This window comes from Olea europaea, chromosome 13 (genome assembly GCF_002742605.1).
Source record: "Olea europaea var. sylvestris chromosome 13, O_europaea_v1, whole genome shotgun sequence".
In the NCBI taxonomy this organism is placed as follows: domain Eukaryota; kingdom Viridiplantae; phylum Streptophyta; class Magnoliopsida; order Lamiales; family Oleaceae; genus Olea; species Olea europaea.
The window spans coordinates 27,190,260-27,209,369 of record NC_036249.1 but is presented as its reverse complement, the minus strand read 5'-3'; the positions used below and the strand labels follow the sequence as shown (position 1 = coordinate 27,209,369).

Sequence of the window (19,110 nt, the reverse complement as noted above, 5' to 3'; positions counted from 1 at the left end):
ACTAAAGAATTTGGACTAGAAAAGCAACGCCTAGGCTCTGCAATCATAGCGCCCAGCCGCTGCGCCGGGGGTTTTTTAGGGTGCAGTTTTAGCCTTTTTTAAAGCCCATAAGAACCTTACACTAACACCAACGGGAGGAGAAGCACAAATAGAATTTTCTCACACTTGTAAGGAGATCCACTCATTGAGAAGCAAGAAACACACTTGAAGATTAAAGGGAAGCAATTCAAGGGAGGAAAACAACAAACAATTCAACGTTTGGAGAATTGATTGGAAGAGGAAGAAGATATTGGTGCAAGATTGATGTTTTTTTCTTCTACATCTTTACTACAAATTCGGGGATGTATTCTATGATGATTTATTTTTTGCTTCTTTTGTTATGAATAGCTAAATCTCTTGTTAAGACGAGTAATGTGACCTAATTAGGATATGTCTTTTAATTAAAATTCTTGTTCATTATTTTTTTATGTGTTGATTTTACTTTGAATTTAATGCCTTAAATTACTTGATAACTAATTTAATGATTTAGTGAATCCTTTATAAATCGAGAGGTGAGTTTAGAATTTAGACCATATAGTAAAATTCGGTAAATTGATATAAAGTGTAGAGATACATATATTAATTATTGCGGTCATAATTGAATTCCTTGAACAAAGAACTCATTTAACTAAACTTGATTCACATACAGATATGGAATTGAATTAGTTAAATAAGCTTAATGAGAATTCGAGAGGGGTAAATTGAATAAAATAGGAAAATTCGATCGAACACTACTTTGGATTTTATTAATTTTAATTAAAGATGTAAAGGTGATCAATAGGTGAAATTACTCTACCCTAATATTTGTTCATTATTTAATTTGTAAACCAATCGAGTGTGCATCCAAGTGTTTTCATGTATTTAGATTAAAAATCAAATCATACAAATTTTTATCTGTTTTCATCAAATAGTGGTTAGAGTAAAATTCAATTGAGCGTTAAAATATAGTCCTCTTGGAAACGTCAAGGTGGACTCATAAGATCCATTATATTACTTGTTATGATTCATATACTTGCGGAAATAGAATTGACAACGATGAGCAAAGGAATAGAAGAAATCAAAAGTGACTGAATTGTATCAAATTATGATTAATTAGATTCAATAGAAAAGCAAAGGACTAAAAAGGATTGGAAAAGGGGAAAAATGCACATGAGAAAAGTTCAGAGACTAAAATGAGCTCAAGCCAAAAGTCACCCTATGGCGCGTCCGTGCCATTTATACGGTACGTCTACAGGACCTTCAATTCCAAAGGTAGATAGTAGAGTGAAGCCACGACGCATGCGGTCCAAGAACTACAACGCGTGCTCGCCATATAATTTTAAAACCTAATTGGGCTTCTTTCTCGTTTTGATCCAAACTCCTTTAGAATTGAAATTCTAACCTCTATTTATGCAACCAGAGGTCATATTGGACAGATAGACAACATAATACACCATAATATATCATAAAGATGAGGTCTAGCATGAAAATAAATGGCAATTATCGCAAGATGTTGAAGATTCAAAGTTCCGTTTGAAGATCAATGAAGAAGAAATCTAATTTTTCACTTTCCATTAATTGTTTTCAATTTTGATTGATATTATTCCATACTTTTGTTAATTTACATATCAATATGCTAGGCTGATTCCTCCCAGAGTTTATTATTAAAAAATCCTTAATTTTTTTTTTGTTCAAGAGAATAAAATTGCAAATGGTCATATACAAAAAATGTAAATGTATAAATAATATAGAGTAATTGTGTACGCCATTCCTTACAATTCAATATATCTTTACATAATTTACCCAATCATTTTTTATTTCTGTATGGACTAACCTTTGGACTGATTATTATTACTTTGAGTAAACTTTTGCATGTCAATAAGTTTCTATTAAATTATAAGATGAAGAAATAAGGTGAAGAAAAATGAATCTAAGGTGAAGAAAAATGAATCTAAGTATGAAGCTAATTTTCATTAAAGAGAAGGATGTATCTAAAGAGGAATTTCTTTTCTTTCTGTCTAAGTTTCATCATGTTAAGTGTAAATATGAAAATAATAGTTTTAGAAAGTATAAAGGATACGTTGGAAAAAATGGGTTGAAGGGCTAATTTTCGCACAAATTTTGAGTAGGACCCGGTGGGTTATTTTGAAAGTTCAAGATTAATTTTTGTTCTCCTCCGTGAGAAATCGAAATCTTGTATTTACTTGTCAAAAATGATATTTGAGTGAATGATAAATTGGATTTCAAATTGTGCCAATTGAAAGTAACATGTTGTTGGAGGGAAACCATTTAAGGTTGTCCCACATAGAAAAATTATGAAAGCAAATACCACCTTAAATAGGATTACATTTTGAAATGGTGTGATTATGTGTAGCATATAGGCTCTTTCTACATGTGGGCGCAGGGGGCAAATCGAACCGAAATAAGCTCGGACATGAAAATTGGCCCGTTAGAAGAGCATACCTTTTACTAATTTTGAGCATACCTTTTACTAATTTTTTCCTCTAATTGACTGTTTAAATTCCAAAACAGTTGAAACTCTTATATTCATTGTCATTATATACGACTTAATGACATTCATGACGTTGAGCCTATATATGTAACCCGATTTTCCACTATTCCAGATACGAATGAAAATAACAAAAAATACAGTTTGCATAAACATTCATAATCAATATCTCCATAAATTTTCGATCTGCATACTGCATATATATAGTCTTGTTCTTGTCCATATATTTGGTGGTACTATTTTGACACAAACTCTATTCGGCAGAGGAGTATTTGAAGTGCTCAAATTCCACTGTTCATCCGTTGCATCTTGGGAGACAGATGTCTGCATCAAACCTTAAGCACCTACGGTGAGAGGGTGAATCTGTTTAAGAAAACTGTGTTCACATAGGCCTCGATCAAAATTTTCTTGGTTCTGGCTAATTAGTTTACTTTTTCTGTTTTATTGGAATTTAATCTATTATGTTTTGGCTAAATAAATTAATTTGTTTAGTTTATTGTAATTTAATCTGCTATATTTTAGGTAGTATGGTAAGCTGCATATACGGTATGTATAAATACAATGTATTGCATATAGGGTATGCATAAATCCGATATTTTCATTAGGTACTTGTTTACTAATGTTTAGTCCAACAGGATAGAGGGCTAAAAACCATCGATTTTGTGGTTGAGAAATACTATCCAACTTGTAGTTCCCAAAAAACTAATAAACATGGAATTTTCCCAACCTCGTAAACATTGCCACACAAAGACAATCTAAACTAGTGGAAAAAACGGGGGACAAGCGGCCCTTAATTCCACATGACGCATATATAAGTCGACTATTGTTCAAGATTGAATAATTTATTGCAAATGCGATTTCCTTCTTAGAAGCCCGCACTTGAAAATTTATGTCCCTTTTTATGAGTATCACATTGATCTTGAGATTCTTGACAATGGACGATGATCAAGTTTAGCACTCTAGGATTCTACTTTATTTTTCCAACCTCGAGTATGAATTCTAACCTCCAAGGCATTACCATGACTTAGTACAAGGTCATACGAGCTCAAAAATGCCAATTTGATCGGGCTATGATATTAAGTCGTTCTCTCTACATGTCACCTCATATCATGCCATATCAAGTCAAACGCAACCAAGTTATTATGTAAATTAATATTTTTCCTTAATTCCCATAGTGTCATAATCAACACTTAAGTATATGCAGAATTATATTGAAAAAAAGTAAAAAATATAGACTTGCCAAGATTACGCTTGAAAAGTGTATTTTATATACTTATTAATAATATAGACATTTTCTTTTAAGAAATTATACCCTAATATATTGTATATTTTGTTTAGTAGGTAAAACTCGATGATTGAAAGTGGAATTGAAATAAAGAAACGAAAAATGGTGAAAATGTCGAGGTACAAAGTTTGAGGACCAAATTGAAAATATCTAATAGTTGATTTGGATCACAAGAGATACTTTGAAGATTGCTAGGAGTCAATTAAATGCAACTAAAAGTCAAAAAGGAATGGAATATGATCAGAATATCATCATAAATCGATTTTCAATCACATAAAATATCTTCAAAATTTTTTGAGATCCATTTTTGACATAATAAACGTCCGACTTGGAAAACAGCAAAATTGTAGCCCAATAAGGTGGCTTCTCAATGCATTTTGAATCAACTTAATCGGATATCGAAAAGCAAAGTTATGATCAAAATACTTATTGTTGTGCAGAGATAAAAAATGTGCGCGGGGAAGGTAACTTTCCTTATTAGAATGGAAATCTTTCGAAAATGAATTTGAACATGATTTTCAACCAAGTTTCATCTCCTACAAATACCTAACAGTAGAATACATTAAAGAGACATCTTATACACTGATTACGCCCAAAGAATAACGTGATATTTGTAATACAGAGGTTCAATTTTCTTTTATTAGTCTTTCAAATACACATCATACTTTTGGCCGATCAATCTCAATTTGCTTCAATCTCCTCTGCTAAACTTGCAAGTCGGTCTCCCAATCTCACCTCATTTGCCACCATTATGCTCTTTTATAGCTGCTCCATTCATCTGCTGTCACTGAACTTAAAAAAGAAAATAATAATAATAATAATAATAATAATAATAATAATAATAATAATAATAATTAGATCTTTAGACTTTAATTTGTTTTAATTGAGTAATAGAACTTGATTTCAATTTTAAAATTCACCTGTGTCATAGTTTATGACCTATAATATTTTTTCTTGCCAAACTTACAAAAAATGCTTAGTAGATTATCATATCAGATATTTAACTGTCACTAAAATGATAAAACAATGGTTATGACAATATCTTTATATTAAAAGGTAAAAATGTATTTTTCATTTTATTTTAACACTTGTTATGTGTACATAATGGAAAGTTTTGCATAGCACTTAATGTTATGTGATATATATATATATATTATAACATTACTCTTAAATTAAGCAATTTATCAATTTACGATACGACGAATGACTACTGTGAATTTTAGAACTAAATTGAAGTTCAATAATTGAGACAAGTTAAACTTCAGTAACCAATTTAAAGTTCGTTAAGAACGGATTCCATTATATATGATACATATAAATTACAAATTCAAATAGAAAAAAATATACGTTTTACAAATTTAGATGATAAAATCTTGATTTTGAAATAGAAGTCAGGTTCTTAATGCAGTTTGAGTTGTATCAGTCTCAGCACAAGTTATAATCAACTTAATTTACAAAAATAATATTAAGTCATCACAAGTTAATCCAATAGAGAGGATGGAAGGAGGCTGCATTAACATTGTTGTGGATGGTGTTTGAAAAAGTGAGAGAATTCAACAAAATAATGAAAGCCAAAACAAAATACATGGAAGCTCAAGCATGGCAATGCCGTTTCGACTGCACACGTTAGAAAGATAAGAATCGAAGAAAAGAAAACACCGCATAAGTTTTTGTATCCATGCAATGTAACAAAAATCTGGCTTTTATAATTAAAATTCCTCTCAAGTACAAAAACGTAATAGAAAAACAAATGAGACCATGTCTCCAACTTAAAATTATCGTTATATCAAAGAAAAGATAAATTAATCTACAACAAGTGTGCATCTCTAGAAAGAAAAAACTACCATTAAGAATGCAGTGTCCATTGGCAGGTCTAACTTGTTAACAATGGATAATATTTACACAAGAGTATTCATCTTCGAGTTGCAGAATTCACCTTTGTTCCCAGTTTCCTTGCAACGTAATGAGAAGCTGCTTTCTTTTGACGTCGGTTGTGGCTCTTCCTTTTACTGCATTTTCCATTAAAGGTTAAGTAACAGGACAAATAATTTCCAATGTAGTTGGAAATCTTCCTAATATAACTGGAGGATAATCATGTATGCAAAGATTCGTAATCAACCTAATGCATTGAGATTAGGAGCAAAATGCTTTATGATTAAAATCCAATGATGTGGGTTACAATGTCCTAGGTATAACTCGAACTGGTGAGAAAACATGCCCCAATTTTGGGTGCAAACAAAACAATTAGCATCTTAGTGTCCGTTCCAAGTAATGTAAGGAAGACTGCTGCCCAAAAATGACGTATAGTGATCAAACAATACTGTTGTTAGACATGGGAATGGGCAAATGCACAAAATAGACACACAAACAAGTCCTAGAAAAAGCATTAATGACCTTGCAAATAGAAGTCCTGCAGTAAGAACCATCCCTCCTACTGCCCAAGAAACTCTTTCATTAAATGGCATTTCAGCCACCCATTGCTTGAAATCATCAAGAACTTCCGTGTTCTCTTCTTTGTGTGAAACACCAGATCCTGGAGTTCTCCAAGAATCTGCAATATAATCAAGACTAGCCTTCCCACCATAGCATGATATTTCATCAGGATCATAAGATGACTCAACAGAAAAACCCGCCACATGGCAGAGCTCTGTTCCATTTGAGATCCATTCCGAAGCTCTACCACAAACAAGGTCGCCCACTCCACATGGTTCTAGAACCTGACATTTAATTTTATGATTAGACATAAAAAAATTCAGCCAAGTCATTGATGATTTCGCTTATGGCACTCATTTACAAAATAATTCTCCATTTTAGTCCAACATTACGCAATTTTGCCACCAACGAAATTACCATATAAATTGTTACTATAAAAAATGAGGAAGTCCTTAAATCATAAAGTATCAAAAGTAGAACAAACCTGTGTTCTTGCATCTAAAGAAAAGTATGCAGTAGAGCATGCCTCATACACTCTATCACAAAAGGAGACGCATACAACTGGAGGTCCACGTTGTACACCTACTCGCGGATCACAGATAGAACATTCCAAGAGTTCCCATAACTGCAAGCATTCTTGGCTTGCTTGCCCAGTGGAAGCTAGCTTCCTGATGGATAGCAAAGCAGGATGTGTCTGAGTGACATCACAGCATGTCTTTTTGCGGAACACCCTGCAAAGGGTCAAATCTTTGGGCCCCTTGCTTGCTCTCCTGGGAGGTTTCCCTTCGTTTGAAAATGGAGGGAATCGACCACCCGGAGAAATGCAAACGCCATTAGTTTTACCTGCATTGGAATATCAAAGCATTTCATAGATTCACAAAAATCTTTCAACTCCAATTCAAATATATTCCAGTATGAATAAGAATAAGCATCATGAATCTTGAAAAGATAATTTCTAGTTCATTCTAAATGAGATCACACGAGCTACAAATCAAGTACTTACCACTTGTTTCCAACAATTTCAATAACTTAAGTTTGACATAGCACAACTTTTAGAAGCCCCCGTCTTTTCACTGAAATATCACAGCACACAACTGTAGAAAACGAGAGGTATATAAAGAGAGAATGTTATATTATATTTCTCTACATAATTACAAGCATATGAGTTCAATTTATAATACCACAAAAGTCTAAAAAGGGTAATGTGTTAATTTAGGGAAGGAGAAATTTTCCTAATCCCATAATATAAAGGATCTCCACCCCCCCCCCCCCCTCAGGATGGATCATAAATGTTGATCATATCCAACTTACAAATGAAATCCTCAAAAATTGGTAGAGAGAGTCCTTTGGCGAAAATTTTGGCAATTTGTTCTTTTGTAGGCACGTATGTCATACATATAATCCCGTCTTCAACTTTTTCATTGATGAAGCGTCTGTCAACTTGTACATGTTTGGTTCAATGATGTTGGATTGGGTTTAGGGAGATGTTGATAGCCGCCTTATTGTCGCAGTAGAGATTGATTGGAGATTTTACCATAGTTTGTAATTCTTCCAACAGTTTCTTTTTGGCGAAAATTTTGGCAATTTGTTCTTTTGTAGGCACGTATGTCATACATATAATCCCGTCTTCAACTTTTTCATTGATGAAGCGTCTGTCAACTTGTACATGTTTGGTTCAATGATGTTGGATTGGGTTTAGGGAGATGTTGATAGCCGCCTTATTGTCGCAGTAGAGATTGATTGGAGATTTTACCATAGTTTGTAATTCTTCCAACAGTTTCTTATCCACAGTCCTTCGTATATTCCTTGTGTAACTGCTCTAAATTCAGTTTCAGCACTGCTTCTAGCTACCACATTTTGTTTTTTACTTCTCCAAATTGCCAAGTTTTTCCCAAATGAAGATGCAGTAGCCGCTAGTTGATTTTCTATCTTCTATTGATCCAGCCCAATCCACATCAGTAAACACTTCTATTTTTTCCTTTCATTTTTCTTGAAGAAAAGTCCCTTTCCAAGGATACCTTTGAGATATCTGAGGATTCTGTATATGCTTCTAGGTGACTTTCCTGTGGAAAATGCATATATTGGCTTGCCACACTAGCCATGAATGCTATGTCAAGTCTCATATGAGAGAAGTAGATTAGCTTGCCAACCAACCGCTGGTATCTGTCTTTTTTAACTGATTTTCCCGTGTCTTTTACTTTTCTTCTTGCCTCCATCGGTGTCTCACTTGGTTTATATCCAAGCATGCCAGTTTCAGTTAGAAAATCCAAAATATATTTTCATTGTGAAATACTGATACCCATGTTTGATCTGGCCACTTCCATTCCCAAAAAATATTGCATCTGTCCTAAATCTTTTACTTCAAACTCTTTAGCTAAGCTTTTCTTTATTCTTTCCATTTCCACTATATTATCTCCAATCAGTATTATGTCATCAATATATAGAATTAGGATTGTTTTCATCCCTACTTCAGACACTAAGTAGAACATAACATGGTCTGACTGTGTTTGTCAATATCCTTAATTTCTCAGTACTTTTGCAAATCTATCGAACCATGCCCTTGGTGACTATTTGAGGCCGTACAAGGATTTTTTTGGGTTTGCACACCTTGTTTTCTTCATCCCTTTTGGAGAAACCTAAAGATGATGTCATGAAAACTTCTTTTTCCAATCCTCCAACCAAAAATGCATTCTTAATATCAAGTTGCTGGAGAGGTCAATCTAAATTTGTTGCTATGGACAAGATAACCCGAGTTGTATTCAATATTGCTACAGTAGCGATTGTTTCTGTGTCCTCAATACCATATGTCTATGTATATCCTTTTGCAATAAGACGAGCTTTGTATCATTCTATTGTCCCATCAGCTTTGTACTTCACATTAAAGATCCATTTGCTGTCAAGTCTTTTTCAGTTTGGTAGCTCTACCACATTCCAAGTTTTATTTTTATCCAATGTTTGCATTTCTTCCAAAACAGCTTCTTTTAATCTAGGAATAGCTATTGCTTCTTGAATACTTTTTGGAATTTCTATACCATCAAGGTTAGAAGAAAATATGTGAAACCCAGTAGAAAGAGCTTTCTAAGATGGAAACAGGGGCGGACCCACTTGAGGCCGAGTGGGGTCAGCTGCCCCCACTCGATTTTCAAATTTTTTATTTTTATTGAGGTTTTTTCAGATTTTTCAGGTTTTTTCCTATGATTTTTTGGTTTCGCCCCCACTAAATTTTCATTCTGGGTCTGCCCCTGGATACAAAATTTGAGATAAGGTGGAAAGTACTTAACCAAGGTTCTCTAAGAAAAATAAGTAGGTCATTACCTGAGGACTCGATTTTATCTGGAGGAGTCTCGTGAAGATTTGGACCTATCATCAGTATTAACTCTTGTGGTGCTTCGGGTGTGAAGTTCTCCTTATAAATTAACTTTAGCTTTCTTGAATAAACTAATATCACTTTTTTCTTTTCCCGTATCTCACCCTGAGTTTAAGTTTTCTTCTGTAAGTGGCATGTTGGGACAGGGAGATATGTTATGATAGGTTCAATGAGAGAGAGATCAAAGTTAAAGAATCGATCTTTACTCAACCAAAGTCTCCCCTGAAGATTGAGGTTTTTGAAGTAGGGGTTCCGTACGAAGAATGTGACATCAAGGGTAACAAACACCTTTCTTGAAGATGGATCACAACATTTTTATCCCTTTTGAGTGGATAAGTATCCAATGAAAACACATTTAAGTGCACGAGGGTCGAGTTTACTCTGGTGATGGGGATAAACATAGATGAAAGCAGTACAACCGAATATTCGGAGGGGTAAGCTAAAATCAAGGCAGGAGGCATTAGGAAAATATTCCTTAAATTTTTGGAGAGGTGACTTGAATGAGAGTGCGGCTGGGCATTCTGTTTATGAGGTAAGCAGATGTCAGAATGGCATCTCCCCAGAATAGTTTAGGCATATTTGTGGTGAATATCAAGGCACAGGCAACTTCAAGAAGGTGTCTATTTTTTCGTTCAGCAATCTCATTTTGTTGGGAGTATCTACACGAGTTTTGGTGGATTATGCCCTGTGTGTGGAGAAATTCTTTCTAAGTAGTGTTGAAGTATTTGGCGCCATTATTTGTGCGTAAAATTTGAATTTATGTTTCGAATTGTGTTTGAATCATTGAGTGAAAGTTTATAAACATAGTTTGAACATCAGATTTTTCCTTCAGTAGGTAGACACAACAAAGTCTAGCATGATCATCTGTAAATGTTACGAACCATTTTTTGTGAGTTCGATTTAGGGTACATAAGGGACCCCATAAATCACTGTGAATCAAGATGAATGGTTTCGATGGTTTGTATGTTGATTTTAGAAAGGGACTACGATAATGTTTTGCCAGTTCACATTTTCACACTGAAGGTCAAGGTTATTTTTGTTTACGAACATAGAAGGAAATATATGTCGTAAATATTGAAAATTAGGATAACCCATTCGAAAATGCCATAATAAAAGGTCACTATCTCTAGAAACGAAAGTAGAATCACAAGTTGCAATTTGATTTAGTTTACTCACATCGACCTCATCAAAGTAGTAGAGTCCATTACACTCCGTAGCACTGCCAATCTCTTCCCCGAAGATAGATCCTAAAAGACTCAATGAGGATGTAGAAAGTTAGAAGAGCAACTGGAGCTTTTTGTTAATTGGCTAGTTGACAATAAATTGCAGGATAGATTTGGAACATGGAGAACGAACTCTAATGTTATATAGTTACAAATTCAAATATCCCTTTCCCCACAACTGCAGAAAGTGAGCCGTTTGCAATTTTCACTTTAATATTGCTGACACATGGTGAATATGATGAGAAAAGGTGGAAAATGTCATGTGGTCTAATGCACCGGAGTCAATAAGCCAAGGGGCCTTAGACTGTGAACTGGTATTTAGTGCCCTTAAAATATTACTTTTGTGGGCTGGAGAACTTGATGCTTCAGAAGTTTGGAGCCTGGAGACCATTTTGGATCTTCTTACGGTGGATTCATCCAGGCCCACTTTCTTTGGCCCAATTCCTGTAGACACCTGAAGTTGGCCCATTTCCTGCGTACAATTGTGCTTAAATTGGGCTGACCCATTGAGTCCAATTTTATTAAATAAAAGGACTGAAGCATCTTCTGGCTGAATTGCCGTTTCCTTCATATTGCCCAATTAAACAATCAGCCCAACAATTGCTGTAACACCCCAAATTTTATTGACCTAAATTTTGAGGTGTTACAAATATCATTTCATAATCATACGTGAAGCAGAAATAAAAATTGAAGGTTTAAAACTTTAATTTATTTAATACTCAAATCCTAAATAATAATAATAAAAAAATATGTCACATAACATAAAACATTCAATGGAAATAAATAGAAAAATAAAATATTCTAGCAAAATTATTTTTTTAAATATTTTTCTAAAATATTTACTTGGCCACCCGCGCACCACCATTCACGTCGACCGCACTAACCTGAAATGTTAAAATTTGAATAGCGAGTAATTTATATTTAGTAGGATACGTGCGTTCAAAACAATATAATAATTTTCTAAACATAAATTTACAACATTCCATACCATCATTTCATCAAGAGTAATTGGTGATCAATCGAATACTCTTAACACGTTTGAGAAGACCCGAAGGAGATCTAACATTTCATTTCATTGGGACCCGTAGGTCAATTAGCATTTCATGAAATAAATCACGTAGAAAAAAATTATAATATTGTAAGGACATATCACTTGTACATAGTATCCTACCTCATGAGATCAATGAATTTTTTGATTTTTTTAAGGTAATGAATATGATTGACGTTCTGAATCTTATAAATTTCTTGGTTGCCGTACGTGTACCTATATATTTGGGCTTGTAAAAGCTAAAAATGACCTATCTTGTATAGAGTTGTAGGTAAAGAGCAAAGCCGTATATTGAGGAAGAGGTTGGTTTAAAGTTGGTTTCAAAAAGTAGGCTTGAACAGGAATAGTTTTCAATATATGCTAGGTAATAGTCAACCAACCAATCATGTAATTGAGTTTGAATTTGTCTCCATCCAAACTCATGAGATGCCAAGATTCCTCCAATTTTTGGGCGCAACCCGAGTTCAAACCTTCTAGCTTTCTTTTGCTTTGTATCCACTAGATGTGTTGCATACTTAGAAGTTGTTCGAACTTCCTCTCATAATAAGCCATCTTTCCTTGTTTAAGTTGCTCATTGGATAGCTCATAATTAATTATGTATTTTACACTCCAGAAAAAGTTAATTCGGACAAATTAAGCCAAGATATTGACGTTTGAAGAAATTGAAATTTTATAGTACTATATTTAATTGGTTTTGTAGTTGAGCCATCACGTGTGCTGTGTCTATATTTTCATTTGCTTAAATTGGTGAATAAATAAAGTCCCATCATTTTCAAGCACTAGGAAATTAATCACTATTGTGTAGTCATCTTATCACTATCCTAGAAGCACGTGATTTGCCTTGTAAGTTCACTTGAAAACCTATTTTTTAGTACTTTTTCATGAGCGAACCCTTAATGTCGCCTTAGAGCATTTTTCCTTGACTGTCAAAGAAGCATGCTTAACACAGCTCATAGCATAAAGGCATTTGAGCCATTTCAAAAGCAGAAGCTTATGGATCCCTCTTCTTTTCTTCTTCCAGGCCATTCTAGAATGGGGAATAGAAAAAGAGTCTAACCTCGCTTACATTCAGGCCTTCTTGAATTGAAGAGTTTGCCTTCTCATCTCCTTTGGAATTACATTCTTATTCATTTCCCAATTCAATTCTATTATTGGGTTCAGATGGAGACAAATTCAAACTCAACTACATGATTGGTTGGTTGACTATTACCTAGTATATATTGAAAACAATTCCCATTCAAGGCCTACTTTTTTAAATCAACTTTAAACCAACCTCTTCCTCAATATAAGATTTTGCACTTTACCTACAAATTTATACAAATAGGTTATTATTACCTATATATATAGGCATGATGTGCATGCCTTTTACAAGCCCAAATATATAGTTACATGTACGGCAAACAAGAAATTTTAGAAGATTCAGAGCGTCAAATCATATTCATTATCTTTAAAAAAAATTCATTAATCTCACAAGTTAGGATAATTTGTGCAAGTGACATGTCCTTGCAATATTATAATTTTTTCTACGTGATTTATTTCAAGAAATGCTAATTGACCTACGGGTCCCAATGAAATGAAATGTGAAATCTTCTTCGGGTCTTCTCAAACGTGTTAAGTATTCAATTGATCACCAATTACTTTGATGAAATGATGATATAGAATGTTATAAATTTATGTTCAGAAAATTATTATATTATTTTGGACGCATGTATCCTACTGAATATAAATTACTCACTCCTTTAAATTTTAACATTTCAGGTTAGTGCGGTCAACGTGGATGGTGGCTAAACGTTGCGTGAGCGGCCAAGTAAAAAATTTAGAAAAACATTTAAAACAATAATTTTGCTAGGATATTTTATGTTTCCATTCATTTCCATTGAATGTTCTATGTTACATGACATTTTTTTATTATTATTCAATACTTGAGTATTATATAAATTAGGAGTTTTAAACCTTCAATTTTTATTTTTGTTTCACATATGATTATGAAATGATATCGATAATACCTCAAAATTCCAGTCAATAAAATTTGGGGCGTTATAATTACAAGTTCAACAAATGCCAATTAAACTATTAGCCCAATATAAACAGCCTAACAGCAATCGGCCCAAACCAATAGTCTCAGAGGTGAACGCGACTTGCTGAACTACACTTGAAGTCCACTACACACGACAGAAGGAAAAGACGGTGATGAATTGAACAACCTGCTCGAGCAAACTGAAAAACCAGATGAGGAGATGCCGACCAAGACGACGAGGAGAGAACCCAGATGATGTCGGAACTTCAGATGGTGCCGAACAACACGAAGCCTAATAGCAGGCTATGCCGAAACGCAATCTCTTCGCTTTAACTACGAAGAACAGCAAACTATGTAGGCTTGCCAAAAGATTTAGCTCACACGCTCAAATAGATTAATGTCTAGCTGTGATACATGTAGAAAACGAGAGAAGGTATATAAAGAGAGAATGTTATATTATATTTCTCTATATAATTACAAGCATATGAGTTCAATTTATACTACCACAAAAGTCTAAAAAATGTAATGTGTTAATTTAGGGAAGTAGAAATTTTCCTAATCTAAATAAGGTATACAATCTATAATCAATCCTATAATACACGGGATTTCAACAACTTCCCTTTTTTCCCCCAAAAGGAGAAGCAACAATTTACACAAAAAGTACTTCACCTGAAAGTTTTTAAGGCCCCGTTTGTTTCCCATTTATGTAAAATTGAGAATGAAAAATATAGTCATGGCCCCACACAAAAGATACAAATTCAAACACGGTAGCTTGATGTGATGGATAACAGTCATATTTTTCATTTTAATGGGGAAAGAATGGGAAACAAACAGGGGCTAAATATGTATGTGAACTGCATAAATAATTTGTTCCTTTTAGCCATTGTATAATAAAAAATAAAAAATAAAACAGTTGGGAATCTCCATCCAAATCCATTAGTCCATCTCAATCCATCCAATTTTTATTAGATATGGATCCATCCCAATAATGTTAATGAACAATACTAGATCTTCCAATAGTATTAATGGGTTTAGTGACATCCAATAAGATACAACAAAATCAAAAACTACAGCTCAATGGTAAACAAACCAAAAAGACAACTTCCTAACCTAAAGTCTTTAACCATGAAAAAGTACTCAAAAGAAAATAATTTTCCATTAACTACTAGATCTATAAATAGCACTCCAAGCAACTAAACCTTTATATATACAAGTGTCAATAATCACTCAAATCTCAACGATTATTTTCATTTTCATAATCGGGTTTTTTTTTCTGCTCTCAAAAGTTGATGTGTGCATCTCCTTTTCTAGACGGAGTTAAATTAAATTAATTAATATGCATCTTATTTTTGCTAAGAAATTCTTATTACTTTTTAGAAAGAAAATGTACTTGGTATTGCTAACTGAAAATGTTAAGCATGTAATCTCTTTTCTCTCAGGTTACATATAATATACAAGAATTGAAGTAGGTCAAATCAATTTCTTCTTCCCAATAGCATTCCAAATTATCTACTACGGACCCACGGTTTAGAGCTAAATACGTATCAGCTGCTTCACCATCATAATATCCACCACGGCCCCAATGCTAGAAACCACAATCAAAACCAGACCAATTTGATTTGTGCATAAGATATTCTATGCCAACTGTGAGTCCCTGAATTCAACTTCTGTGAAGTGTAGCTCTGGCTCCTCCTTAGGATCCTCATAATCACAATACTAAGTTATTTCCAATGGACATTCTCAATCTAATCCTAGACGTGTTAATTTTATTACTAGACTGCATCAGATTTTGTGCAGTTTGCAAAGCTTGGCTTTCAATTAGACTTAACCAAATAACATTTAGCGCAAATTTTTTTTTTTTTTTTTAACAGCTATTGATGGTAGACTGGAGGTTGATACATAGGCACCTCTGTTGCATGGACGCTTCAACTAGGATAACGTGTCCGTATCCAACATGTGTCGCAACCACACTCCTCGACACTCTTACCATAATCATTTTTTTATTTTTTTAACTAGAAATATGATATAATTAAACTTAAAGTTATTAATAAATAACAAACAGATACTCATATTTAAAAGATTTCGACAAGAAAAATTAATAACAAATATAAAATTAAACTTATAGTATATAAATGAAAAATTTTAAAGAATTTAGTCAACATGTCAACAACATATTGTGTCAGTACTTTTTTGAAAATTTGTGTATCAGCGTATCTGACAAGTATCATGTCAAACACAAATGTTCATGTCAATGCATCATAGGGAGGCACTTTGGCTTCAAGGAGGATTTCTTTGAACCAATATAGCTCACAAAAGATAGCTTAGATGATAGTTATTAAACCTAGACTCAACCATCGGTCCACCCAGAAAACCGAACCTGGTCAGGTCCAGTCAGCATATTTGGACTAGTTTGCAATTGAACAGGTCATGAACCGCCCAAGCTGGCCAGGTTTCACATTAAACTGGTTTCACCAAACCCAGCGGTTATTTGCGAAATGGGCAATCCTTTGCAACATGTGCAAGTTGTGGAGACCAAGTCTTGAAACCAGGACCTTAACCTAGTTAAACAGGTGCATTAACACTAGGGTGCCTCCATTCTTCGGTACAGACCAACGAAATTTTATGTAAACATCTTATTGGAGATTGTATTAGTTTAAAGTATTTTAACTATTTATTGTCTTAGAGAAAAACAATTAACAAAAATACATAGATTTCAAGTCTAATTTATCTTTTATGGTCAAATTTAAAACATAATGATGAAAATTTATGGAAAAAGAATTAAAAGACTGATTAATAATAGAGATACAAAAGAAATAACGAAAATCCATAGATCTTTGATTAATTTTCAGAAAAGAGAGAGAATTTGAAAATTTAAAATATTCATGTTACCAAATGAACTTTTTATTAGAAACAACTTTCACTTTTAACATTATGGGTATGCGTATTCGCCTTGTTTTCCAGAAAAAAATTTGTGTTTTCTATAATTTCGACATAATAATGACCCACCGGCTGAATAAAACTGCATTACTTCCCCACCAAAATCATCATCCACTATATTTGTTCCACATGCTTCTTTAACAACCCAAAAGCCCCAAATAATACACCCATTATGCAGCTTTCACCACTCAATCTCAACTCAAGACAACAAAAACAAAATCAAGAAGGAAAAGAAAAAGACCACATTAAACTTGAGATCAAATAAATATCCTGCTTTACACTGAGTTTGAGCTCAAGCTTAGCACCAATAAATAATATGTACAAGATCATTGTGAGCTCAATTTAAATTAAAATACATACTCTCTTTTTGTTATTTTATTTTGGGAAATAAATTAAAAGCTTTCTAATGTTCAAAGAAAATATTGCCTATGAAAAAAATAAAAATAAAAATGTTCAAAGAAAATATGACACTTTCCAATCAAATAATCACCATTTATATCGGAATATTTTAGAGAAAAGAATGATTCTTCTTAATTTTATAATTATGTTACTGTATATTAATGGTAAGTATCCTGAATTTCATTGGATGGTAACTAATGCATCAAGTACAACTGGGGGGAACAATACATTCAATAATGGAATACAGCACATACAACTGCAGAAGACAATGGAACACCAACATCAATTAGTAAAGATTTAAGTTTTTTTATCTTTTTTTTTTTTTTTTTTTTTTTTTTTTTTTTTTTTTTTTTTGTAGAAATTACTGTTCTTTTTGAAGAATGCTTGGCTAGTTTCAAGGAATTATCCCATGTGTTTGGATAACTTGCCATTTTTAGCTTAGCCAAACATTACAACGACTCAATTTAATAACAAACTAAAGCTACCCATCACAAATTGCAAATATACTTCCAAACAATTACTTTCGTTTACAAGGGCGTAAGATTCGTATAGGGTTTACGTTTAGGATCGATTCAGTAAAATAAATTAGGGATTATCTACACAAAATGAGCAACGGCGCAAGAGATATTGGTATGTAACTGTAATTGAGCAATAAAAAGAAGATTACGACTCACCGGAGATGTGAAGAAACAGGAAATTGGTGAAAGTGAGAAACAGAAAAACGCTGCAGCACTCAAATCTCATTGTTCACGCACTTCTCAGTTTACAATTCAAACCCGGGAGCTTTGACGGTATGTTTGCTAGTGTTTGGCTAAGTTGGTGTAATCAATTGGCAATTTGGCATAAAGACTTATAATTTAGATTCGGTTTAATGAAATAAATAAATAAATAAAGCACAACAATATTTAGCATCTTTGGGGTTACAACACACTATAAAATAGTAGGTAAAAGAATAATGCAATTTAATCTTATTGGGATTATAACCTCTGTCTATGTGACGTTAACGATGCATTAAATGATAAGTAGATTTCACCTTTCATTTAGGGCTTATTTGAGCCACATTATTTTCAAAAAAATACATTTTCAACAGCAATTTAACATCATTTCAACCATAAATTCTTCAATAAAATAATATTACACACAAATTTAAAACTTTTCCTTATTTTTAACCACACATTTCCCGTTGATTTGACATAATAATGCATTTTCTCTTAGAATGTGGCTCAAACATAGGCTTAATCTATCACCTATTAGATTGTGATTATAATCCTGTTGATCTAAATAACATTGTTGACGTCAAAAATTGTAGAAATAACTTTTGGGCCAACTACAAAATAGAATGTGTATTTTATTTATAATAATTCTCGAGTACAATCGTTTGATCGTTCCATAATGAAGGAAAGTACTTAATCAAGGTGTTTGTGTTTGGAGATGTCAAGTGAACTCTGCCTCCTTGAAAAGAATCATTCGTCTCTTTTTATAGGGATGATGAGCTTCCCCTTAGACAGCTTAAGTCTTGTCAATCAAATCGGCTTCGGTGCTGAGCTTAGGAGGCGTGCCAGTGACCTTATCTTTGATTAGCTGTTGAGGTCAGCCACCTTCAAATCATCATGATGCTGGCCTTACTGTATTATTAAAGAATGACAAGTTAACATCAGATGCTAGCTTGTAGATCATCTTGATGCTGGCCCTACTGTATTATAAAAGCCTCTTGCGGTTAATTGGTGGAAAAGGAAGTGCTGACGTCATAATTGCAAAATGTCCTTTACTGATTCGAGAGTTGGTTGGCTTAACAATATAACAGAGAATTATAATCATGATGTTCTCTAGGATTGCGATAGTCATTGTTCCGAGTTGACCTTAGTGTGTTTTGA

At 33.5% G+C, this 19,110-nt stretch overlaps 1 protein-coding gene across 3 annotated transcripts; it reads right to left on the bottom strand.

Moving 5' to 3' along the window:
* Window positions 1-4,283: 4,283 nt before the first annotated feature.
* Window positions 4,284-18,075, bottom strand: LOC111408080. 3 transcript variants are annotated; one of them, XM_023037853.1, is made up of 5 exons: window positions 17,911-18,075; window positions 6,730-7,088; window positions 6,207-6,529; window positions 5,749-5,821; window positions 4,284-4,599 (listed from the first exon to the last, which is right to left on the bottom strand). In XM_023037853.1, exons 1-5 carry the CDS (start codon window positions 17,978-17,980, stop codon window positions 4,597-4,599), a joined length of 828 nt encoding a protein of 275 aa, XP_022893621.1. In that variant the 5' UTR covers window positions 17,981-18,075; the 3' UTR covers window positions 4,284-4,596. The 3 variants fall into 3 exon arrangements, with proteins under 3 accessions (XP_022893621.1, XP_022893620.1, XP_022893619.1); XM_023037852.1 differs by having other exon boundaries at window positions 4,286-4,604; XM_023037851.1 differs by lacking the exon at window positions 4,284-4,599 and having other exon boundaries at window positions 5,497-5,821.
* Window positions 18,076-19,110: the final 1,035 nt, after the last annotated feature.

What these genes read in the sequence shown, in the direction of transcription:
- LOC111408080 (XM_023037851.1), bottom strand. Translation starts at nt 17,980, where the DNA reads ATGAGATTTGAGTGCTGCAGCGTTTTTCTGTTTCTCACTTTCACCAAT. An exon ending in CTTTAGATGCAAGAACACAG is followed by an intron (nt 6,530 to 6,729) that starts GTTTGTTCTACT and finishes ATTAAATGTCAG; the next exon opens with GTTCTAGAACCATGTGGAGT. An exon ending in GCAGGACTTCTATTTGCAAG is followed by an intron (nt 5,822 to 6,206) that starts GTCATTAATGCT and finishes TGGAAAATGCAG; the next exon opens with TAAAAGGAAGAGCCACAACC.